The 24,974-nt window shown below is 40.5% G+C and overlaps 2 protein-coding genes across 9 annotated transcripts in view; both read right to left on the reverse strand.

Annotated features, from left to right (window-relative positions):
• Positions 1–8,800, reverse strand: part of CFAP70 (cilia and flagella associated protein 70) — a 118,782-nt gene extending 109,982 nt beyond the window's left edge. For 3 of the 4 annotated variants that reach the window (XM_074382383.1, XM_074382382.1, XM_074382384.1), the window contains exons 1-3: positions 8,568–8,677; positions 4,495–4,597; positions 2,869–3,055 (exon numbers count right to left, since the gene is read on the reverse strand). In XM_074382383.1, the coding sequence (XP_074238484.1) occupies positions 2,869–3,055; positions 4,495–4,557 (250 nt within the window). In that variant the 5' untranslated portion in view covers positions 4,558–4,597; positions 8,568–8,677. Of the gene's footprint in view, positions 1–2,868; positions 3,056–4,494; positions 4,598–8,567 lie in introns of all 4 variants that reach the window. The other variant, XM_074382385.1, reaches the window with a different exon arrangement.
• Positions 8,801–17,712: 8,912 nt separating this feature from the next.
• Positions 17,713–24,974, reverse strand: part of ANXA7 (annexin A7) — a 41,058-nt gene continuing 33,796 nt past the window's right edge. For all 5 annotated transcript variants that reach the window (XM_039478031.2, XM_039478032.2, XM_039478036.2 and 2 more), the window contains 4 exons: positions 23,009–23,179; positions 22,857–22,932; positions 20,992–21,104; positions 17,713–18,486 (listed from right to left, as the gene is read on the reverse strand). In XM_039478031.2, coding sequence (XP_039333965.1) covers positions 18,364–18,486; positions 20,992–21,104; positions 22,857–22,932; positions 23,009–23,179 — 483 coding nt within the window. In that variant the 3' untranslated portion in view covers positions 17,713–18,363. The remainder of the gene's footprint in view (positions 18,487–20,991; positions 21,105–22,856; positions 22,933–23,008; positions 23,180–24,974) is intronic.

A 24,974-nucleotide genomic window follows, 5' to 3' on the forward strand; every position in this document is an offset into this window, starting at 1 on the left:
ATGTTTATAATTGCTCATTTAAACATTTTTATCATGGCTTCTTTAAAATCATTGTCTCGTCAGGCACAGTGGCTCACGCCTGTCATCCCAGCACTTCAGAAGGCCAAGGTAGGTGAATCATGAGGTCAGGAGATGGAGACCATCCTGACCAATACAGTGGAACCCTGTTTCAAGTAAAAATACAAAAATTAGTTGGGTGTGGCGGTGCATGCCTATAATCCCAGCTACTTGGAAGGCTGAGGCAAGACAACTGCTTGAACCTGGGAGTCAGAGCTTGCAGTGAGCTGAGATTGTACCACTATACTCCAGCCTAGCAACAGAGTGAGACTCTGTCTCAAAAAAAAACATCATTGTCTCATAATTCTAACATATCTACCACCTTGGTAGTAGTGATTATGTTTTAATTTATTATTATTATTATTATTATTATTATTTTTTTTTTTTTTTTTTTTTGAGACAGAGTTTCGCTCTTGTTGCCCAGGCTGGAGTGCAATGGCGCGATCTCGGCTCACTGCAACCTCCGCCTCCTGGGTTCAGGCAATTCTCCTGCCTCAGCCTCCTGAGTAGCTGGGATTACAGGCACACGCCACCATGCCCAGCTAATTTTTTGTATTTTTAGTAGAGACGGGGTTTCACCATGTTGACTAGGATGGTCTCGATCTCTTGACCTCGTGATCCACCCGTCTCGGCCTCCCAAAGTGCTGGGATTACAGGCTTGAGCCACCGCGCCCGGCCATTATTATTATTATTACTCTGAAGACAGGGTCTTGCTCTGTCACGCAGGCTGGAGTGCAGTGACACGATCTCAGTTCACAGCAACCTCCGTCTCCTAGGCTCAAGCAATTCTTGTGTCTGAGCTTCCCGAGTAGATGAGATTACAGATATGCACCACCACACTCAGCTAGTTTTTTTAATTTTTAGTAGAGATGAGGTTTCACCATGTTGCCCAGGCTGGTCTTAAACTCCTTGGGCTCAAAGAGATCTGCCCACATTGGCCTCCTAATGTGTTGGGATTACAGGCAAGAGCCACCGCACCTAAACGTTATGTTTTTAAATTCAATTTGAGATCTTCCAGTTCTTGGAATGACTTACAGTTTTCAGTTGAAACCCAGACTTTTCCTATTACTATGAATCTCTGGCTCTTACTTACACCTTCTGCTTTAGCTGGCTTTTTCCAACACCACCCCAACAGGAAAAAGAAGGAAATGCTGCCTCATTACTGCCAAGCGGGGGTGGAAGTCTAGGTTCCCTACTCAGCCTCTGCTGATGCCTGATGGGGGCAGCTCCTCATGACTGCTGAGTAGGGGATCTGGAGTCCTGATTCTTAACTTGGTTTTCACTGATACCACAGTGGGTGTGGACTCATTAACCCTGGATGATGGTCAAAGTTCTGACTCTAAACTAGGCCTCCTCTGACACCACTCCAGTGGGAAGTGAAGGGGCACCTTGTTGCTGACAGTTTAGGATAGAAGTCCAAGATCCATATGGTCTCCAATGACATTATGGGGGAGAGAAGGGGACTTATTACTAGAGGGGGTGAAAATCCTGGCTCCCTACTTGGTTTTCTCTGATATCACTAGGGTAATGGAGAACCTCATTTTCGAGCTTTGTGAGAGTAGAAGTCTAGGCGGTCCACTCAGCTTGATTGAGGGTGGGGGCTACCATTTTTTCATGTGGTCTTTGCTGGAGTACAGCAGTTACTGTCAAAAACTTTCCTGTCTTATTAGGCTGCCCCTTTCATAGTCTTTTGGCTAAACAGAGCAGACTTTTATCAGTCTTTCTTTCTTTCCTTTTTTTTTTTTTTTTTGGTCTGTGTCCATTCGTGTCTCTAGGTTGCCACCTTCTTCAGCAAGAAGTCTGGGATATATAAGGCAAAAAGAAAACCCAAGGAACTCACCACTCTCATTCCCCAGGTCCCAAGTTTCCTTCTCTCTACCTCTCAGAATCTCTTATGTTTGTTTTATATATAATGTCCAGGGTTTGTAGCTGTCCCTCAGTGGGAGGAATAGAGAAAAGTAAATCTATTCCAACTTCTCAAAAGTTCTGTTTTTAATCCTTTTTATTTCTAATTAATGTGCTTAAGATTATAAATGTACCTCTAAGTACAATTTTAACTATATCCCACAAATTTTTTAATTTGGTGTTTTACTGTTGATCTTTTCCAAATGCTTTGCAATTTTATGATAACTTTTTTATTTGTCCCATGAATTATTCATAAGTATGTTTTTAAATTTCCAAATGGTTTTTGGCTTTTTGTTTTTGGCTAATTTTGTTGATTGTTGCATTTTGGCAGAAAAGGTGGTCTGTATGCTATTGATTCTTTGATATATGGTAGGATTTGCTTTACAGCTTAGAATGTAGCCAATTGCTATTACATAAATGTTCCTCCTGTGTTTTAAAAATATATAATTATTTAATGGTTAGTACAAGCCTATGATTATTCCTAGTGAAGACTCTTTTCTTTACCCAGGATCTAGACAGAGATGCTGATAAATAGATTTTTTTTTCCTAGTCCATTCTTTTTGACAGTCTTAACTTGTGATGGGGAGGTAGCCCTTGTCTCTATTCCCCCATCAACAGCAGCCAAAGCTTTTCTGTCCTTGTGAGAGCATTAAAATCCAAGCTCCTAGGTTCAGGAGTACTGCCTTCTCCCTGCACACCTCCACTAACATATATACACCAATGGCAGCTGTTCAGGATTTCCAGTTTTCAGTTCCTGCACTGCTTCTGGGAACAAAGGAACTACCCTTTCTTTATTGTGATTTTAGTTACATGTTTAAAAGAATGTTTTGGTTCTGCTTTTTCCCATCCAATGTGATAAGGAAGAAGGCAATCAAGACACTGATTTTTAGACCCACAAGGACTTACAGAACACAGGTTTGTGAGCGAGGTCATCTAAAGTGATTCCTCCTTCAGGATTAAACTCAAAACTGCTAGTGAAGTTGTATTTTGCAGTTCCTTCTGGAGAAACAGTAATTTTTGCAGAGTCTCCCAGAACCACTTGATTGAATTCTGCACGAATAAAGGTAACTGGAGTATCTCCTTTAAAACCTTTCTGTTGGCAGAAACACACCACTTTACAATTACATTCAAATAGAGAATTTTCCTACACATCTGGCAACCCATTTTGATTTGGGCTAAATAGCATTTTTCATTTTTTCCTAACAAGCCACATCACAAATACAAAATAGACAGAAATATCATTAAACAGCGCCGGGCGCGGTGGCTCAAGCCTGTAATCCCAGCACTTTGGGAGGCCGAGGCGGGTGGATCACGAGGTCAAGAGATCGAGACCATCCTGGTCAACATGGTGAAACCCCGTCTCTACTAAAGGTGCAAAAAATTAGCTGGGCATGGTGGCGCGTGCCTGTAATCCCAGCTACTCCGGAGGCTGAGGCAGGAGAATTGCCTGAACCCAGGAGGCGGAGGTTGCGGTGAGCCGAGATCGCGCCATTGCACTCCAGCCTGGGTAACAAGAGAGAAACTCCGTCTCAAAAAAAAAAAAAAAAAAGAAATATCATTAAACAAATCTAGTTTGACTTAAACATTTTAAATATTTATTGTTTCACCTGATAATAAAAGTACGCTGAGGAACATTTTTGAAAGAAAATTACCTGCAATCTTACTTTAACATGTAAGCACTATTAACATTTTAGAATATATTTTCTAGTGTTTTGTTGTGAATATATGGATGTACATGTGTGTACCCATACATGCACATATATATTCATTTTTATATATAAATTTTAAAACAAAGTGGAGCTCATGAATTATATTATATCCTCTTTTGGAATGATCGTGTTAAATTTAATATACTGAATATTTTCCCATGTTATTATACTCCTAATTTTTTTCCTCCTAATTTTTAGTACATCACACTGTTGTTCTCTTTTTTCTTTTTTTTTTGAGACGGAGTCTCACACTGTCTCCCAGGCTGGAATGCAGTGGTGTGACCTCAGCTCACTGCAACCCCTGCCTCCCAGGTTCAAGTGACTCTCCTGCCTCAAGTGATTCAGGTGCCTGTCGGATTACAGGCACCTGCCACCATACCTGGCTAATTTTTTGCATTTTTTTTTTTTAGTAGAGATAGGGTTTCACTATGTTGGCCAAGATGGTCTCAAACCCCTGACCTCATGATCCGCCCACCTCGACCTTCCAAAGTGCTAATCAAACGGAATTAATCACAAGGGAAACTCTGGAAGAATTCAGATCCTTCTCAGGAGAAAGGAAAAAAAAAATTACATGTGAACTGCTGTCTACGGAAACTAAAACCACTGCTTCTTTCACCCTGTTAATATTCAGATTGCCAGGTATTTGAGACACACAGTAATGTGACTTGGAGATTATAGACTAACAATAAGGAACACTGAGGTAAAAGGCCACTGCTATGTAAAGCCAGAGGTTTGGAGGTAGAGGAGAATGAAGCAAAAGTCCATTCCTTCTGCAGGTACTCCCAAAACTAAGGATTTTGTGAATTTCCAAAAGTAACTTTACCAAATCATATCCCTCTGTCACAGTGATCTGCACGAGTCTGCCTGTTGATGGCACTTGCTCCATATCACCAACTGGGTAAAGTCCCTCCGGTTTTCTTTGGTCTCTGTAAACAGAATGAATGAACCTGTCCCCTCATGTACTACAGCTGCACAAGTACCCATATTCCATCATAACCAATATCAGGGAAAACCTAAGGAAATACCATAGTCCAGCGCTGTTTTATTCCCCACATCCAACCTTTGCTGCTGGATAGGCAGTGCTTTAGGGAGCTGGTCACAAGGATGATTTCACTGGATAGTGCTAAAAAGATGGTTTATACAGGTAACTAACCCATTAAGCACAAAGTATCACAAGACAAAGTAGGAACACCTCGACCTCCCATCCCCTACATCAGGGGTCCCCAGCCCCCGAGCCATGAACCAGTACCAGCCAGTGGCCTGTTAAGAACTGGGCCGCACAGCAGGAGGTGAGCAGCAGGTGAACAAGCAAAGAGCTTCATCTCTATTTACAGCCACTCCCCATCACCTGCATTACCACTTGAGCTCTGCCTCCCATCAGATCAGCAGCAACATTAGATTCTTACAGGAGTGTGAACCCTATTATAACATTTTGTGTGCAAGGGATCTAGGTTGTATGTTCCTTATGAGACTCTAATGTCTGATTTGTCACTGTCTCCCATCACCCCCAGACAGGACTGTCTAGTAGCAGGAAATCAAGCTCAGGGCTCCCACTGATTCTACATTATGGTGAGTTGTATAATATTTCATTATATATTACCATCTAATAATAATAAAGTGCACAATAAATGTAATGTGCTAAATCATCCTAAAACCATCCTCCCTGCCCCCAGTCTGTAGAAAAATTGTCTTCTACAAAACTGGTCGCTGGTGCCAAAAAGTTTGGGGACTGCTGCCCTACATCCTTCACAGTGTTCTCTGGTATCCCTTTTTTTTTTTAATCTGCAAAGCATCCTTCTAAGATTATTTAACTTCTCAGTTTTACAAAAATATATTTTGAGAGCAGGACAGAAGCAGCCATGTAAAATGGTAGTCCATTGGAAAAGGTCTTGACATATTTCTTATTTAGTCAGATATACTGCCAATTTTACAATACTAAGGATAAAAACAAATTTAAAAATAAATTGGATATTTGTTTCTTTAGAAAACATCTTTTATTCTTTTTTTTTTTTTTTTTTTTTTTTTTTGAAGGTCTCACTCTGTCACCCAGGCTGGAGTGCAGTGGTGCGATCATGGCTCGCTGCAGCTTCGACATCCCAGGCTCAAGTGATCCTCCCACCTCAGCCTCCTGAGTAGCTAAGACTATAGGCATGCGCCACCACGCCCAGCTAATTTTTGTATTTTCCATAGATACGGGGTTTTGCCATGCTGCTGAGGCTGGTCTTGACGCCTAGGCTCAAGCAATCTGCCCGCCTCAGCCTCCCAAAGTGCTGGGATTAAAAGGCGTGAGCCACTGTGCCTGCAAAAAATTAGGTTTTCTTTTCTAATTCAATTCAAACATTTACGGAGGACATACTATGCGAAGTGTATTTGGTGATACAAAAAAGGAAACAACATCTTACAGCCTTCAGACTTTATAATTATTCTGCCTCTTCTCAGCTACTCCAGCATTTTTCCAGTCACCTAAAAGTCTCAGATCACTTGTTCAAAAACATGTTTCTGGGCTCTTTCAGGGTTTTCATGGTTCTGACAACTTCTTTGTCAAATGTACATTTGGAATGTCCTTTTGTATCAGTCTTCTTTCCTTTCCAATAATATGGCATTAGGCCTTCATTACCCTTCTGTTAGACTTAACAAAAACCTCCTAACTGGTATCTCTGATTCCAGTTTCTCACTCTAATTCATCCTGCTTCTGTCAGAATTGTTCACTGAAAAAACATTAAGCTTGGCACTGTGGTGGGTGCTGAGGATACAAGAGATAAGATGTGAACTCTAACCTCAGAAATTTAAAGTCTAGTGAGGACGAGAGACATGTAACTAGACCAGGAGTCATAATCTGTGTGATAGGTGCTCTGACAGAGGAAAGATGGAGGAGTGAAACACACAGCAAGGAAGAGTGGGTGAAAATTAACTTTTTTCCTCTTAAAAATATAAAGAATGAGTGAAGCAAAGAAATTAACTGATTACAGCCAGTGTACCAAGTGTGCTTCACATTTATTATCTTACATGTGGCCTCCCTTCTAGGTGATTCTTAAATCTCTATTTGCGTGAAAAAAACTGAGTTTCAGAGAAATTTGTTGTCTTACCATCAGTCATACAGCAAGGAAGTGCTGAATGAAGCTGGGACCTGGCTGGATTTGAGAATACATGTGTATGCCAGGAAAATCTTGGAGGAAGTACCCTGGAACTATGTCTTCATAGACTAAAGTGAAGGATATTCCAAGAAAGGGAACAGATTTTAAAAGGTTCAGAGGCTGGGCGGGCGCGGTGGCTTATGCCTGTAATCTCGGCACTTTGGGAGGCTGAGGTGGGCAGATTGCCTCAGTTCAAGACCAGTCTGGCCTACATAGTGAAACCCCGTCTCTACTAACAACAAAAAATTAGCCGAGGGTGGTGGCGTGCACTTGTAATCCCAGTTACTCGAGAGGCTGAAGCAGGGAAATTGCTTGAACCTGGGAGGTGGAAGTTGCAGTGAACGGAGATCGCGCCACTGCACCCCAGCCTCGGCAACAGAGCAAGACTCTGTCTCAAAAAAAAAAAAAAAAAAAAAAGGCTCAGAAGCAAAACGACACACACACACACAGAGAGAGAGGGGGGAGAGGGAGAAAGAAAGAGAGAGAGAGACAGAGAGAGAGAGAGCGAGAGCGAGTAGCTTAGTAGGCTTGGAGTGTGGCGTAATTAGAAATTGGGAGAAAATGAGAAGAGACAAGCAGTTAAATACCTTATTAAAGTACAGATCTGAATATCACTGTCTTGTTCCCTCTCATCTACCAAATAAACTGTTAACACTACAGTTTAACTGCAGTTAAATGTAGTACTACATTCAGGGCTTTCTAGGATCTTGCAGTGCCAGTCAACTTCTCCCCTCTTCTAGTATGCTCTTGCTTAGTATTTTTCAAAGATTACCTGCATTTAGTCAGTTTGGAACCTCTGCGTTTTTCCTTCCCCCTGGAATTCTCTCTTCCTTTCTCCTCACTCCGTCTCTACAGCAAATCCTACTCATTCTTTAAGATCCAGCTCAAATGCTTCCTAGTCTATGAAGCTTCTCAGCTGGAAAAGCTTGCCTTTCCTCTGAATTCAGTTAGCACTTTACATTTCTCCTGGCATTACCACAAGCTGTCCTGTTTATGAAGACTGGGGATTCAAAAGGCATTTCCTACTTAATAGCTATGCGTCCCTGGGCAAATGCCTAACTTCTCTAAGACTCAGTTTCACCTTCTGTAAAATGGATAATATAACTTTCAATCTGTTTCACATTTGTTGTGAATATCCCCTAAGATATTAAGGCTGTTTAAGCTATGAAGCACTGCACAAATGGTATTAATAATATGCAGCGTTTTTCCTGAGAGATCAATTACACCCTTGAAGACATGTAACCTATCTCGTGTATATTTACGGACCCCGAGTTCCTGGCACTATGTCTACACAAAGAGGCGTTCGGGTAGTGTTTAAACTATGAATGCAAAAAATAGGACTAAAGTTATGGTCAGTGCAGCTAGGGTGTGGGACTCCGTTTGCCGCCGGCAAGGCATGCGTTTCTTGTCATCTGCTCGGAAGAAGCTGCAAGGGGAGAGTCCAGTGAGAAAAACGTTAGACGAAGGAGGTGATGTGACTGGATTTGGCCTGGGGACAGGCACAGTCAGCGCGGACTGAGGGGGCCTACGACGAGAAGCGGAAAAGCCGGGTCTACGTCCGCGATCCTGCGGGGGTCGCGGGGCTGGGGCCGGCGGCAGAGTCGTCTGCAACTAGCCGAGCCAGCAGCGGCTTTTCGGTCTAAATAACGGGGTTTTCAGCCTGGCTTTACCTGAGAGAGGGGTGACCGGGGTGGTGTGGCCGCGGGGCCGGAGTGGGAAGGCGGGGAAGGGAGGGTTTTCTCAGGAGGCGTCCCTGTCTTACCTGCGGCAGCCGCAGTTCCGTTTTTGACAACTATAGCAACCAACTACCTCTCGCGGGAACTTACTTCTGGCAATCGCAGCAAGCTTATTCCAAGACTCGCGATAACTTTCTGAGACTCGGAGCAGGACGCTGAGTTTCTGCGCCTGCGCCCTGGCGTCGGCTACAGCCGCCTCCCTTCGAATTCCTGTTGTTTCCGCGTTTGCTTTAACTTGGCAAGAGTCTGGGTTAAGGGCAGGTTTTCACCTTTACGTTTTGCTTTCTCGACTCTTTTATTTCAATATTTCTCCATAATAAAAGGGAAAACAACAAAAGGAAACTTATTTAAAGAAAAAGGCCTTTGTTAAAGGGATTCGAAAACATCATTTAAGTATTTCTCCGTGAAATACGCAGTAAGACAGTATTTCTCAAATGAGCTCGTCATGCACTGTTGATGGGAGTACAAAATGACCTTGCTTCTAGGTTCTCAATATTTGTACAATAAACAGACCTGAAATTTGTGATGTTAATGCAAATTTTAATGCATTCAAAATTTAACATTAAAGAGCTAGAATAGCAAAACACGATAGCAATAACCTGGAAACAACTCACGTGCCCGTCGACGGAATAGTGGAAGAGTGGACCAACAAACTGTGGTATATTCACAAAATGGCATATTACAAACCATCAACGTTAATGAACTGCAGCGACACACACAACATGGATGAATTTTGGGAATATATATATACATACTTTAAAATGTTGCGGTGTTAAAAACCAGCTTGAAGGAACTCCCATGGGCCAAATGAGGGACAATTGGAGCATGAAAGTAAACAACGACAATAATGGATTACAACCCATTGAATAAAATAGGAATATGCAAGTCCGCGTTGATACAGAGAAAAAGGAAAACTCTTTCTACAGCAGGATGTCAACCCAGAAGTGTAGAGAGAAGGATGGAAATACAGAACTACCATTTGACAACTACTAAGGAGGATGATTCAGGCAGGACTCTTCAATGAACGATAAGGCTGGTGGGTAGATGTTCTATGAGGCATGGAATATTGATGTGATTTTGGAATGCTTCTCCCAGGGAATATTACTCATTACAGGGGGGGAAACTGTGAATGGAGGCAACCAACATGATCAGGTGATCATGGTTAACATCACCAGTGTTGGTAGGAGTCTACATTGTGAGCCTCCTGGTGAAGCACACTAAAAAAACACAAAGCATCCTTTTTGGTTTTCCTACCATCAAAAGAACTCAGGTTGTGGACCATCCAAAGACAGGAAAGACTGGGAACTGTCTCTGACTGATGCTATATCACAACTAAATGCAATATGTATCTCTGTATAGCATTTTGGACCAGAAAGGAAAATGACATTGTTAGGACACTTGGGTAAAATGTTAATTAGTTCTGTGAATCGCATACCACTCTGAATGTGCCTGATCTCATCTGAATTGGATGGTAGTGTTGTACCAATATTGATTTTCTGATGTGGAAGTTTGTTTTTAGGTAGGAAAGTGTCCCTGTTTAGGGGGAAATACACACTGGTGTGTTTAGGAGTGATGAGACACTATCTCTTCAATATGCTCTCTTGACTCTCAAAATGTCCAGAAAAAGACTAACAATGGATACATACACATGTACACGCACACATGCACACATACACAGTGAGCAATGAAACAAGTGCAATAAAGTGTTAACTATTTGGGAATCTGGGTGAAGGGGACATGGGACTTCCTTGCACTGTTTGGGCAATTTTTCTATAATTTGAGATAATTGCAAAACAAATTATTAAAATATATACACACACATAACCACTCTCCCCGAGAAGCTTTGCCTAGGATATAGTTACTAGAATCAAATTTTAAAATAATTGTTATTTCTACTAATAAGCATTACAATGATATGAGAAATATTTTTTGAAAGTTGCAGTGTTACAGGTAATAAAGTTTCTCAAAATGAAACTACTATGGCACTGCTAAGGCGTTTCTCTCTGGATTTTTTCTCAAGTGACTGTTGTGGATGAATTTGCACTGAGACAGCTATCCCACTTGCACATGACACATGTTTTCTACATAATAGGTTGGGGTTAGGGCCAAATCTTCAATAGGGACCTGTTCTTCCAGAAATAACTCATGATCTTGGTCTACTTAGTACTTTGCTTCAAAGTCTTAGGCAAGCAAGGATAAATAACAGGTGTCACTTCCTTAAACGTAATTCTCCATTCAACTGTAGGGTGCCTGAGAGCAAGGGCTGTCTGTTACAATTTTTTTTTTAGGACGGAGACTTGCTCTGCCGCCCAGGCTGAAGTGCAGTGGTGAAATGTGGGTTCACTGCAACCTCAACCTCCCGGGTTCAGGCGATTCTTGGTGCTTTAGCTAAGTAAGTAGCTGGGATTACAGGCGCCATTCACCACGCCTGGCTAATTTTTGTATTTTTAGTAGAGACGGGGTTTCACCATGTTGGCCAGGCTGGTCTTTAATTTCTAACCTCAGGTGATCCACCCACCTTGGCCTCCCGAAGTGTTGAGTGTTGGGATTACAGGCGTGAGCCACCACGCCCAGCCTTTTTTTTTTTTTTTAATGAGGCAGTCTTGCTGTGGAGTGCAGTGGCATGATCTCGGCTCACTGCAACCTCCACCTCCCAGGTTCATGCGATCCTCCCACCTCAGCCTCCCACACGTGCGTGCGCACACACGTGTGTGTGTTACAGTTCTTTTATTTTCCTACAGTGGTTAGCAGTGGCTACTCTGTTTGAAAGGTGTTTGAGACTTTTTACTGATTTAAATTATCCACTTGTGTGTGGAAAAAGCCCTCTTTAGTGCAATGGAAAATATAATAGTACTGGAATCGTAACAAAATCACCTACATATGTAGAACAATTTAAGGGAAAAAAACTATAAAAATCTCTAATTGGGCCAGGCACGGTGGCTCACACCTGTAATCTTAGCACTTTGGGAGGCTGAGGTGGGTGGATCACCTGAGGTCAGGAGTTCAAGACCAGCCTGGCCATCATGGTGAAACTCCATCTTTAAAAAATAAATAAAATTTAAAAAAATTAATCTCTAATAAAATTCAAATGCCTTAGTCTGAGTTTCAAAGGCCTCCCTCCACTAAATGATGCACTAGCTCAACAAGTTCCTTTCCAACTCTAAAAGGCTTGTTTCTAATTAGCTAATTTGTTACTTCAGAAGTCAATGCATTGCTGACACTCAATAATAAAATCAAATAGTATTGCTCATCCTCAAACTGATCTACAGATTGAAAGCAATCACTATTAAAATACAAACTTTTTTTTTTCTTTTTTTTTACAAGCTGATCCTAAAATGCATATGGAAATGCAAGGGACTCAGAGTAGTCAGAAAACTCACACTTCCAAATTTCAAAACTTTCTATAAAGCTGCAGTAATCAAGTAATCAAGACAATAATAAAGGCATAAAGATAGACATAAAGAATCAATTGAAATGAGAGTTCAGAAACTCTTACATTTATGATCAACTGATTTTTTAACAAAAGTGCCAAGACAGTCTAATGGGTTGGGAGGGCAATATAGTCTTTTAAACAAATGGTACAAGGAAAAACAATGTCCACATGCAAAGAATGAAGTTGGACCCTTACCTCACACCATACACAAAAAAATAACTCAAAATGGATCAATGACTTAAAGAACTAAAACTACAAATATTAGAGTTTTCTATTTCTGTGAAGAATATCATTGGCATATTGATAGAGATTGTGCTGAATCTGTAGATCACTTTGGGAAGTATGAACATTTTAACAATATTAATTATTCTAATCCATGAACATAGGATACTATTTGTGTCTTTTTCAATTTCTTTCATCAGCGTTTTGTAGTTTTCATTGCAGAGATGTTTTGCTTCCTTGGTTAAAACTTCCTAGGTTTTTTTTTTTTTTTTTTTTTGTAGCAGTTGTGAATGGGATTGCATTTTGGATTTCTTTTTCAGATAGTTCACTATTGGCATATAGAAATGCTACTTATTTTTGTATGTTGCTTTTGTATCCTGAAGCTTTATTGATTACTTCTGGCAGTTTTTGGTGGAATCTAGGGTTTTCTGTGTATAAGATCATGTCATCTTATGCAGACAGGAAATCTGACTTCCTTCCAATTTAGATGCCCTTTCTTTCTCTTGCCTAATAACTCTGGCTAGGACTTCCAGTACTATGTTGAATAGAAGTAGTGAAAGTGGGTATCCTCATCTTGTACCAGATTTTAGAGAAAAAGCTTTCAACATTTCCTCATTCAGCATGTTAGCTGTGGGTCTGTCATACATGGACTTTATTGTACTGAGGTATGTTCCTTCCGTATCTATTTTGTTGAGAGTTTCGTTTTGTTTGGTCATGAAGGGATATTGAACATTACCAAGTCCTTTTTCTGCATATATAGAAATGATCATATGGTTTTTATCCTTCCTTCAGTTTGCATGATGTATCACAAAAACTGACTAGCCACATGCAGAAGAAAAAAACTAGATCCCTATCACCATTTACAAAAATAGCCTCAAAATGGATAAAAGCTTTAAGCGTAAGACCTGAAACTATGAAACTATTAGAAATAAACATAGGAAAAATGCTTTGATGTTGGTCTGAGCAAGGAATTTCTGGATAAGACCTCAAAACACAGGCAGCAAAACAAAAATAGTCAAATGGGATGACATCAAACTAAAAAGCTTCTGCACAGCAAAGGAAACAATCAACAGATTGAAGAGACAGTGTACAGAACGGGAGAAAATATTTACAAACTATGTATCTGACAAGGGGTTAACATCTAGAATATGTAAGAAACTCAACACCCCCCCAAAAAAAAAACCCACAAATAATCTGATTTTTAAATGGGCAAAAGAGCTAGACAGTTCTCAAAAGAAAGTATAGAAATGGCCAACAGATATATGAAAACATGCTCAACATCACTAAACATGAGGGAAATGCAAACAGTGTATCTACACAAACCTAGATAGCATAGCCTACCACATACCTAAGTCATATATCCTATTGCTCCTAGGCTACAAATGGGTATGGCATGTTACTATACTGTATACTGTAGGCAACTGTAACACAACAGTTAAGTACTTGTGTATCTAAACATAGAAAAAGACAGTAAAAATATGGTATAAGAAATAAATAGAACACCCGTAGCAGGCACTCATAATGAATGGCAGTTACTGGCCTAGAAGTTGCTCTGGGTGAATGAGGGAATGAGTAGCAAGTGAATTGTGAAGGCCTAGGACATTACTGTACATTACTGCAGACTATAAACACTATGTTAGGCTACACTAAATTTATTTTAAAACTTCAATAATAAAATTTACTTTAGCTTACTGCAAGGTTTTTGCTTCCTAAGTGTCCTTTTTTTCCCTTGGAGACAGGGTCTCATTCTGTCACCCAGGCTGGAGTGCAGTGGCATGATCATGGCTTACTGCAGCCTCGATCTCCTTGGACTCAAGCAAACCTCCTGCCTCAGCCTCCCAAGTAGCTGGGACTACAAGACTGCACCATCATAACCAGCTGATTTTTCTATTTTTTGTAGAGATGGGGTTTTATCATGTTGCTCAGACTGGTCTCAAACTCTTGGGCTCAAGTGATCTAGCTGCCTCAGCCTCCCAAAGTGCTGAGACTACAGGCATGAGCCACCACACCCAGCCTAAACTTAACTTTTTGACTCTTTTTTTTTTTTTTTTTTTTTTTTTTTTTTTTTTGAGACGGAGTTTCGCTCATTACCCAGGCTGGAGTGCAATGGCGCGATCTCGGCTCACCGCAGCCTCCACCTCCTGGGTTCAGGCAATTCTCCTGCCTCAGCCTCCTGAGTAGCTGGGATTACAGGCACGTGCCACTATGCCCAGCTAATGTTTTGTATTTTTAGTAGAGACGGGGTTTCACCTTGTTGACCAGGATGGTCTCGATCTCTTGACCTCATGATCCACCCGCCTCGGCCTCCCAAAGTGCTGGGATTACAGGCTTGAGCCACCGCGCCCGGCAACTTTTTGACTCTTATAGCTATACAAAAATATTTTATGTCCTTACAAGCTTTTTATTTTAAAAAGTATTTTTTACTTTTTGAGCTTTTTTGTTAAAAACTAAGACAGTAACTTAACATTTCTCAAAAAAAAAAAAAAAAAAACAAAAACAAAAAACCAAAAACTAAGACACAGGTTGGGTGTGGTGGCACATACCTGTAATCCCAGCACTTTGGGAGGCCGAGGCAAGTGGATTGCTTGAGTCTAGGAGTTACCAGCCTGGAGCAACATGAAACCCTGTCTCTTCAAAAAAATTGAAAATTAGCTTGGTGTGGTAGCAAGAGCCTGTAGTCCCAGCTACTTGTGACACTGAGGCAGGAGGAACGCTTGAGTCCAAGGCTGCCGTAAGCAGTGATTCCACCACTGCACTCCGACCTGGGTGACGGAGAAGACCCTGCCTCCAAAAAAAAAAAGACACGAACACACACGAAGAAAATAGCTACAGAATATAGACAAAACAGAGGGAAATGAATTTAAATGTTTTACTACAAAACAACTAAACACAAAAGACAGTCATGCAGGAAATGAGGGACAAAAAAGCAATAAGGCATGTGGAGAACAAATAGCATAGTAACAGAAGTTCTTAACAGTAATTACTTTAAATGTAAATAGATTACATTTTCTTTTTTTTTTTTTTAGACAGTCTCACTCTGTCACCCAGGCTGGACTGTAGTGGCATGATCTCAGCTAACTGCAACCTCTACATCCTGGGTTCAAGCAGTTCTCCCAACTGAGCCTCACGAGTAGCTGGGATTATAGGTGCGCCCCACCACACCCGGCTAATTTTTGTATTTTTATTAGAGGCAGGGGTCTCAACCATGTTGGCTACACCGGTCTGGAACTCCTGATGTCAAATAATCCACCCACCTCAGCCTCCCAAAGTGCTGGGATTACAGGTGTGAGCCACCAAGCCCAGCTGGGATTAAACTTTGTGTTTTGTTTTATTTTGTTTTGTTTTTTAGGCAGAGTTTTGCTCTTGTTACCGAGGCTGGAGTGCAATGGCGTGATCTCAGCTCACCACAACCTCCGCCTCCTGGGTTCAGCCAATTCTCCTGCCTCAGCCTCCTGAGTAGCCGGGATTACAGGCACGCACCACCATGCCCAGCTGATTTTTTGTATTTTTAGTAGAGACGGGGTTTCACCATGTTGACCAGGATGGTCTCGATCTCTTGACCTCGTGATCCACCCACCTCGGCCTCCCAAAGTGCTGAGATTACAGGCTTGAGCCACCATGCCCGGCCTGGGATTAAACTTTCTAATCAAAAGAGAAAGACTGGCAAAATGGATTTTTCAAAATCCAACTTTATGCTGTGTACAAAAGACTCATGTTTGATCAAAATACATAAACAGATTAAAAGTTAAAAGATTAAAAGAGACTCCATGTAAATAGTAACCAAAAGAGAGTAGGGGAGGCTATAGTAATATCAGACAAAATAGACTTTAAATCAAAAAAGGTCATGGGGCCAGGTGCAGTGGCTCACGCCTATAATACCAGCACTTTGGGAAGCCAAGGTGGGCAGATCACCTGACGTTAGGTGTTCAAGATCAGCCTGCATGGTGAAAACCTGTCTCTACTAAAAATACAAACATTAGCCAGGCGTGGTGGAAGGCACCTGTAATCCCAGCTACTCAGGAGGTTGAGGCAGGAGAACTGCTTGAACCCAGAAGGCAGAGGTTGCAGTGAGCCAAGATCATGCCACTGCACTCCAGCCTGGGCAACAGAGTGAGACTCCATCTCAAAAAAAAAGGTCATAGGGGACAAAGAACATTATATAATAATAATAAATTCAATACTGCAAGAATATATGACAATTACGAACATTTACACTCCTAATAACAGACCACCTAAATATATGAAGCAAAAACTGAGGGAGAAACGGTTTTACAACAGTAGCTGGGGACTTCAACACCCCATTCTCAATAATGGATAGAAGAATCAGACGTAAGGAAAAAGAGGACTTAACACAATAAACTAGACCTAATGGACACATACAGAACACTCTACACTCTATCTTTAAACAATGGTAGCATACACATTCTTCTCAAGTACACATGGTATTTTCACCTGTTAGGTTGGGTATTATCAAAAAGGTAAAACATTAACAAGATGGCAAGAATATGGAGCAAAGGGAACCATTATACACTGTTGGTGGGAAGGTAACTTAGCATAGCCATTATAGAATATAGTATGGAGGTTTCTCGAAATATTAAAAATAATATGACCCAGCAATATCATTTCTGGGTATGTATCTGAAGGAAATGAAATCAGCATCATAAAGAGGTATCTTCACTCCCATGTTCACTGCAGCATTATTCACAATAATCCATATATGGAAACTACTCAAGTGTCCATTGATGGATAAATGGAGAAAGAAATTATAGTATATATACACAATGGAGTATTATTCAGGCTTAAAGGAGAAAATTTTGGCCAGCCACGGTGGCTCACACCTGTAATCCATGCACTTTGGGAGGTGGATCAACTGAGATCACAAGTTCGAGACCAGCCTGGCCAAGCTGGTGAAACCCCATCTCTACTAAACAAAAAATTAGCCAGGTGTGGCAGATGCCTGTAATCCCAGCTACTTGGGAGGCTGAGGCAGGAGAATTGCTTGAACCTGAGAGGCGGAGGTTGTAGTGAGCTGAGATCATGCCACTGCACTCCAGCCTGGACGAGAGAAACTCTCACTCAAAAAAAAAAAAGGAAATTCTGCCATTTGTGACAATGTGAACTATAAACTTAGAGATCATTACGCTAAGAGAAATAAGCCAGATACAGAAAGAGAAATATTACATACCATTTATATGTGGAATCTAAAATAGCTGAACTTAAAAGTTGTGGTTGCTAGAGAGAGAGGTGGGGAAATGGGGAGATGTTGGTCAAAGGGTATAAACTTTCAGTTATAAGATGAGTAAGTTCTAGAGATTTAATGTAAAGCATAGTATCTATAGTTAATAATGTATTGAACACTTGAAATTTGCTAAGTTAATAGATCGTAAGTGTTTTCACCACACACGAAAAAAATGGTAACTATGTCAAGGTGACAGATACGTAATTAGCCTGACCTTAATTATGAAATCACTAAACAAGGAATGCTGATAGCAAAAGACCATATTGTACACCTTAAATATATGCAATTTTTTATTTGTCATAACTCAATTTAAAAAAAGAAAACAACTGGAAAAAAAAAAGTAAGCTATTTATTTTAAGCATATAAACATATGACCCTTTCTTAAAAGGTGCTACAGTAATACTAATCTATTTTCTATGTGGAAAGTGTTTGTGAATATAGAACAAATTTATGCAAAATAAGATGCAAATTATTCTTCTAGATGTAAAGGGATGAATTTTTTAAAAGTACACAGTTATGATATACTACCCACTCTATCAAACAGACCTAGAGGGATTCTGGAAGGCAGAGATTTCAGCAACCTAAAAAATTATTCAGTATTATTACACAGAATTAGACATTGCTGTGATTTTTTTATTCAATTTGACATCTTGATTAGAATGAAACTAGTAAGAATGAAGCTTTACAAACACTGCAATATTACTGTATCATTGTGATATGGCTTTACATTGATTATACGTAGAGAACAAAATGACATTAGAATTAAGGCAATAACAACATGTGCAAACCAAGCACATTACCCTGATATGGTCCTTGATAGAAAGCTCTTTTGGTTAGCTGATGGTTGATATTGCTGCATGCAGGTCATTGCTCTGAAGGATAAGCTATGAATAGCTTCATTCATTTAAAAAAAAAAAAAAAATCCCTCCTACTGGCCCACAATAGCCAGAAGAAGTCTTCGGTAATCTCCACTCGTGTCACCTGCAATCATTGTGCCCAGGGTCTTCTGATACATCTGAGTGAACATTTGTTTTATTTGTACAAGATCAATCTGCATGAGAAATAACATTTCTGATGTTAGAAAAACATCCGTGATAAATGGCACTTACTACAATTCTTTTTATACAATAAGATCTTAATAGTAATCAAAGCTGAGGGGGGAAAACACCAAGTGACTGACATTTTATGGCTGGTGTTCATACCAATGCTAGCTCTACCCAATGAAGGTCTGATTCACAGCTCTGTAAAATCCTGGATAAGGGTGGTACTAGTTTCATCTATTATTCCAAAGATATTAGTCATTTAAAAACCATTTGATAGGATGGCTATTATAAAAAATAAAAAAATAGTTAAGTATTGGCAAGGATGTCATGAAATAGGAACACTTCTGCACTGATCGATGGAAAAGTAAAATGGTGCAACTGCTGAGGAAAATAATATGGTAATTCCTCAAAACAAAACAAAAACTTCCAAAGAATTACAATATGACCTAGAAATTCCACTTCTGGATATATTCAAAAGAAGTGAAAGTAGACTTGAACAGGTATTTGTACACCCATGTTCACAGCAGCATTATCTAGGTAGAACCCAAGTGTCACAGATGAATAAGAAAACAAAAGGTGAGATACACACACAATGGACTCTTAGTCTCAAGAAAAAAATTCTGACATGCTACAACATGAATAGTCCTTGAAGATGTTATGCTAAGTAAAAGACGACATTCACAAAAAGACAAATATTGTATGATTCCACCAATATATGTACCTAAAGTAGTCAAATATAGGAACAGAAAATCACATGGTTTGTTTCCAGCGGTTGGGAGAAAGAAGAATGAAGAGCTATTGTTTAATGAGTATGGATTTTCAGTTTTGCAAGTTGAAAAAACTTCTGAAGTTGAATGGTAGTGATGTTGCATAACAATGTAAATGTACTTAATGCTACTTAAAAATGGTAAATTTTATGTTATGTATATTTTATCACAACTTAAAACATCATGCTTAGAAAATTTAAGTTAAAGAACAAATACAAAGTTTTTTTCAAAATACCACATTCTAGTTGTTTTCTTTAAAAACGATCTACCTTCTTTAATTTACGGTTTTTTTGGCATAGGGTCCCTGTTACCCAGGCTGGAGTGCAGTGTTGCAATCGTGGCTCACTGCAGCCTTGACCTCGTGGGCTCAGGTGATCCTTCCACCTCAACATCCTGGGTAGCTGGGACTACCATGGCCAGCTAATTGTGTGTGTATGTGTGTGGGGGGTGGGGGTGGGGGGGGGGCGTGGGGTGTGTGTGGGGTGTGTGTGTGTATTTTCTGTAAAAATAAGTTTCACCATGTCGCGTGTGTGTGTGTGTGTGGTGTGTGGTGTGTGTGGTGTGTGTGGGGTGTGTGGTGTGTGGTGTGTGGTGTGTGTGGTGTGTGTGGTGTGTGGTGTGTGTGGGTGTGTGTGTGTGTGTGTGTGTGTGTGTATTTTCTGTAAAAATAAGTTTCACCATGTCGCCCAGGCTGGTCTCACATTCCTGGGCTCAAGCAATCCTCTCGACTCAGCCTCCCAAAGTGCTGAAATTATACGCATGAGCCACTACACCCCACTATGTTTTCGTTGAATTAAGGCCGGGCATGGTGGCTGAGGCAGGTGGATCATTTGAGGTCAGGAGTTCAAGACCAGCCTGGCCAACATGGTAAAATCCCATCTCTACCAAAATATACAAAAACAGCTGGGCGTGGTGGTGCAAACCTGCAGTCCCAGCTACTCAAGAGGCTGAGGTGGTAGAACTGCTGAAACCCAGGTGGTGGAGGTTGCAGTAGGCTGAGATTGTGCCACTGCACTCCAGTCTGGGTAACACAGTGAGACCATGTCTTAAAAAAAAAAAAAAAAAAAAAGTTCAAATGTCATTTCTTCTGAGAAAAAAAAAAAAGGAATTTTTAAAAAGTGCAGTGTATATATATAAAGAAAAAAATTAAAAATGAGGCTATATTTAAAGAGATGATGAGGCCAGGCTCAGTGGCTCACACCTGTAATCCTAGCACTTTGGGAGGCAGAGGTGGGTGGATCACCTGAGGTCAGGAGTTCAAGACCAGCCTGGCCATCATGGTGAAACCCCATCTTAAAAAATAAATAAATAAATAAAAATAAATAAAATAAATAAATAGATGAGTATTTTAAAAATGGTTTTATTATTAAGGAATGCTAAATTTAAATATTGTTGATATCCAATAGGATTAATCTACATAGGTCTTTCATATACTTTTTATATAAGCAACACGAAAATCAAAAGATAAATGTCTAACTTCCCGTAACTTTGTATTCTCCATAGACCTTCTCAAGTCGTAAAATCTGGTAGTACTGTCTTCACTAGGGCAGAGTGGCCTCTTTCACTAATGCAAGCTTCTCCCACAGCATAAGGAAAATGAATTTTCTGTCCTTTATACCACCTCTTTTAGCAGTGCAAAGAGAACTCTTACCATTTTTGAGGGACTGACATCCAACTGAGGAACTTTTAAGAAATCAACAACGAACATCAAGTAAGACCCAACAAAAAGAGAAACGCCCGTCTCACCTCACTTCGAGTGACCACAATCCTGACCAGGGTAGAGTCATCTGTGCCAGCACCTTTCATAGCATAGTAGAGCCTCTCAGCAAAGAAGGCAGGGCGGTTCAGGGCACACTGCACTGCAAAACAGAGACGGTTGAGACATGGACTCATGATCTGACAAGAAGTGTACCCCTTCAGCTTCATTTATCACTTCTAGCCTGCCTTTCATTATTTTCTCTATAATCATCCCAGAAACGTGAGGTAAGTTAAAGATGTTCAGATGTTCTCCTCCTCGATTTTTTTTTTTGAGACAAGTTCTCACTCTGTCACCCAGCCTATAGTGCAGTGGTGCAAACATGGCTCACTGCAGCCTCCCAGACTCAGGTAATCCTCCCACCTCAGCCTTCTAAGTAGCTGGGACTATAGGTGTGTGCCCCCACACCCAGATAATTTTGTTTATTATTAATATTTGTAGAGACATAGTCTCACTATGTTGCCCAGGCTAGTCTCCAACTCCTGGACTCAAATGATCCTTCCGCCTCAGTCTTCCAAAGTGCTGCAGGGATGAGCCATCATGACTGAGCTCCCCGCCCTTGCTTTTTTTTTTAAAGTATTCAACAATCTTTCTAGCTGCATCAGATAAACTACCTTCAATTCTAGGAGATTCCCTCTAGCCTAGAAATCCTCTTGTCTCTCCATAGTTGCAATGGCTTTGATTCTAATTTTTTCTCCTTAAACTGAAAATCTATAGCATCTGTGCTCCAGTAGTATCTTACTAAAGGAACAATTATGACAAAATCTGAATTCCAGAAGTCAAGAATATCATTCAGCTGAAAGATAAAACTCTTTAAAAGAGAAAACACAGATTAGAGCAAAGATTTCAAAAAGATTCTCAGAAATCTGACAGGTTTTGTTTGAAAAATTCAAATTCACTTAGCAAAGTCTCCTCCTACAGATGACAGAGATGTTCTACCCATGCATTTTTGCTTTCACTACAATTCCTGTATTAATATTCTAAGACATTCCTTTTTTTTTTTTGAGATGGAGTCTCAAACTGTCGCCAGGCTAGAGTGCAGTGGTGTGCTCTTGGCTCACTGCAACCTCCGCCTCCCAGGATCAAATGATTCTCCTCCCTCAGCCTCCATGTAGCTGGGACTACAGGCATGTACCACCACACCCGGCTAATTTTTTGTATTTTTAGTAGAGACAACATTTCACCATGTTGGCCAGGATGATCTGGATCTCTTGACCTCGTGATCTGCCCACCTTGGCCTCCCAAAGTGCTGGGATTACAGATGTGAGCCACCACGCCCAGCCCAACATTCCACTGTTAATACCAATGTGTTACTAATACTCCCTTTAGTCCTAATACCCAACAGAATGAAACTTTCACTTTGTTAGACATCTGTGTATTAGACCACCAGAAATTGGTTGTTTAACTTCAAAAAGGAAAAGAGTCTCACTGGGCTGAGCACTTGAAAGGTCTGTTCTGACGGCTCAAACTGTTTCACGGTGATGCTGTGAGTTCCTTGGGGCTTTCCCTTTCTCTTTAAAAGAAGTACTGCAACTGTCAGGTATTCTTGCACAGTCCTCAAGAACAGCCTACAGATGAAGGCCAAATAATCATCCCAAAACAGCCCTATTTGATCACAGCACCACCACCCCTAGGAAATTGCAAATAAAGACAAAGGATTGTTTCTAGGGGTTTGTGTAATAAATCCTTTCGAGTTTTCTTTTTTTGGGAAAAAAACAAAAAACAAACAAAAACCAAAGGATTAGTTCAGCTACTGCCTAAGCAGATTCCACTTAGACTATATCATTAGGAAACAACTATTCAAAGTTCCCACTCATTTGAAAACAAAATAGAGCAAAGCACAAAAATATCTTACAGATGGTCTTCAAACCACTTTCCACATATCCGGAAAACTCACGGCTCACACTGCTTAACAAATCTCGATTAGCCATCTGTAAACAAAATTAAAGGGATAAATATTTTTGCATCTTAAAACAGAAACCAAATCTTCAAAAGAAAAGCTCATACCCTGGAATAAGCCTCCATGGTAGCTCTCAGCTGAGGAAAGCTTCTCGTGGCAAGGATCATGTTAAAGCAAGATTCATCGGTCCCTAGCCTCCCCTCACCAGCTTGATAGAGACGTTGAGCATCTTCCTGAGCCATTTGGTGGTTTACACTCTGGTTTTCATCACGATTTCCCTGCAAAAGAGAAAGGCAGGAATTGGAAGAAATAAATAAAAGTTCTACTAAAAAATTTATTTCCAATCTAGTTCACTTTTGGATTTAAAGACAATTTATTTTATTAATTTTTTTTGAGACAGGGTGTTGGTCTGTCACTCAGGCTGGAGGGCAGTGGCACAATCACAGCTCAGTGCAGTATGAACCTCCTAGGCTCCAGTGATCCTCCCACTTCAGCCTCCTGAGCAGCTGGGACTATAGGCACAAATGACCACACCTGGCTATTTTTTTTAATTTGTTGTAGAGGCAGGGTGTCTCCTTATGTTGCCCAAGTGCTGGTCTCTAATTCCTGGGCTTACGTGATCCTCTTGTTTCAGCCTCCTAAAGTGCTGGGATTATAGATGTGAGCCACTGGGCTTGGCCTAAAGGGATAATTTATTAAAAATTACTGCGTAATGTCTGTCATGCATATCCTTCATTTCTATGCATATAACTAGTACTTTATTATTATTATTATTATTTTTGAGACAGAGTTTCGCTCTTGTTACCCAGGCTGGAGTGCAATGGCACGATCTCCACTCACCGCAACCTCCGCCTCCTGGATTCAAGCAATTCTCCTGCCTCAGCCTCCTGAGTAGCTGGGACTACAGGCGAGTGCCACCACGCCCAGCTGATTTTTGCATTTTTAGTAGAGATGGGGTTTCACCATGTTGACCAGGATGGTCTCGATCTCTTGACCTCGTGATCCACCAGCCTCAGCCTCCCAAAGTGCTGGGATTGCAGGCGTGAGCCACCGCACCTGGCCACTAGTACTTTATTATACTGTCAATTGGATTTTTTAAGATCATGGTTTAATGAGGTTACGTTAAAATGAGGACTTTTGGGAGCTAAATTAAGTCCAAAAATGTTTAAACAAAAATATGTTTTCTAGGACATATAAACGACCACTCGAATGAATAAACAGCTCCCTTAGCTGGAATTTAAGGTCAATATGCACTGTACTGAGTTCTACTTTGTATTTATTCATGCAACTAAGAGATTATTAAGTACTTTTTTGTGTCAGGCACTGTGCTAAGTGGTAAGGACACAGGAGAAACAGGGTCCCTGCCCTCAAGAAATTTAACTCTAGGGCAAGAGGGAGGGAGGATGTATGTAGTATAGAGGCTTCATAAACTTTCTTTTCTTCATCTAATAATATATATATTTTTTTCTATTACATCTCTTTTTCTTCCCAGTCTTAATAATATGTATTTTTTAAGAGACGCGATTTCACTATATTGCCCAGGCTGGGGTACAATGGCTATCTGCAGGTGTGATCACAGCCTCAAACTCCTGGGTTCAAGTGATCCTCCTACCTCAGCCTCCAGAGTAGCTGGGACTATAAGCACATACCACCACACTCAGCCATCTAACTATAATCCTAATATGTAAGTATCTACTATAAATATATCCATTGAAATGACACATGAGCTTTTTAAAAGAAGTTACAAATAATTCACATTCTGCTAGACTGGGCCTGTTTGTATACCAAACTCTTCCCTGGCATAGGAGGAAATGAAGGAGGAAGAGTTTAAGCTTAGATGGGCAGTTGGTTTCTTTCAAAAACAGAAAGACAAACCCAAACAAGAAAAGGTTGCCTTTTAGAGTCTCGGGGACTATCTTAGGAACAAGATGGAAAGATGCTCCTTGAAACTGAACCATCATCTGAGCACCTGGCACAAGGAATATATAGAGGCATATTCTAAATGGGTGAGTGAATATAACACAGGAAAAGGTATTCACAAAAAACTTCCCAGATTATTACCTTTGGATTCAC

Source organism: Saimiri boliviensis, chromosome 12 (genome assembly GCF_048565385.1).
Source record: "Saimiri boliviensis isolate mSaiBol1 chromosome 12, mSaiBol1.pri, whole genome shotgun sequence".
Taxonomy (NCBI): Eukaryota; Metazoa; Chordata; class Mammalia; order Primates; family Cebidae; genus Saimiri; species Saimiri boliviensis.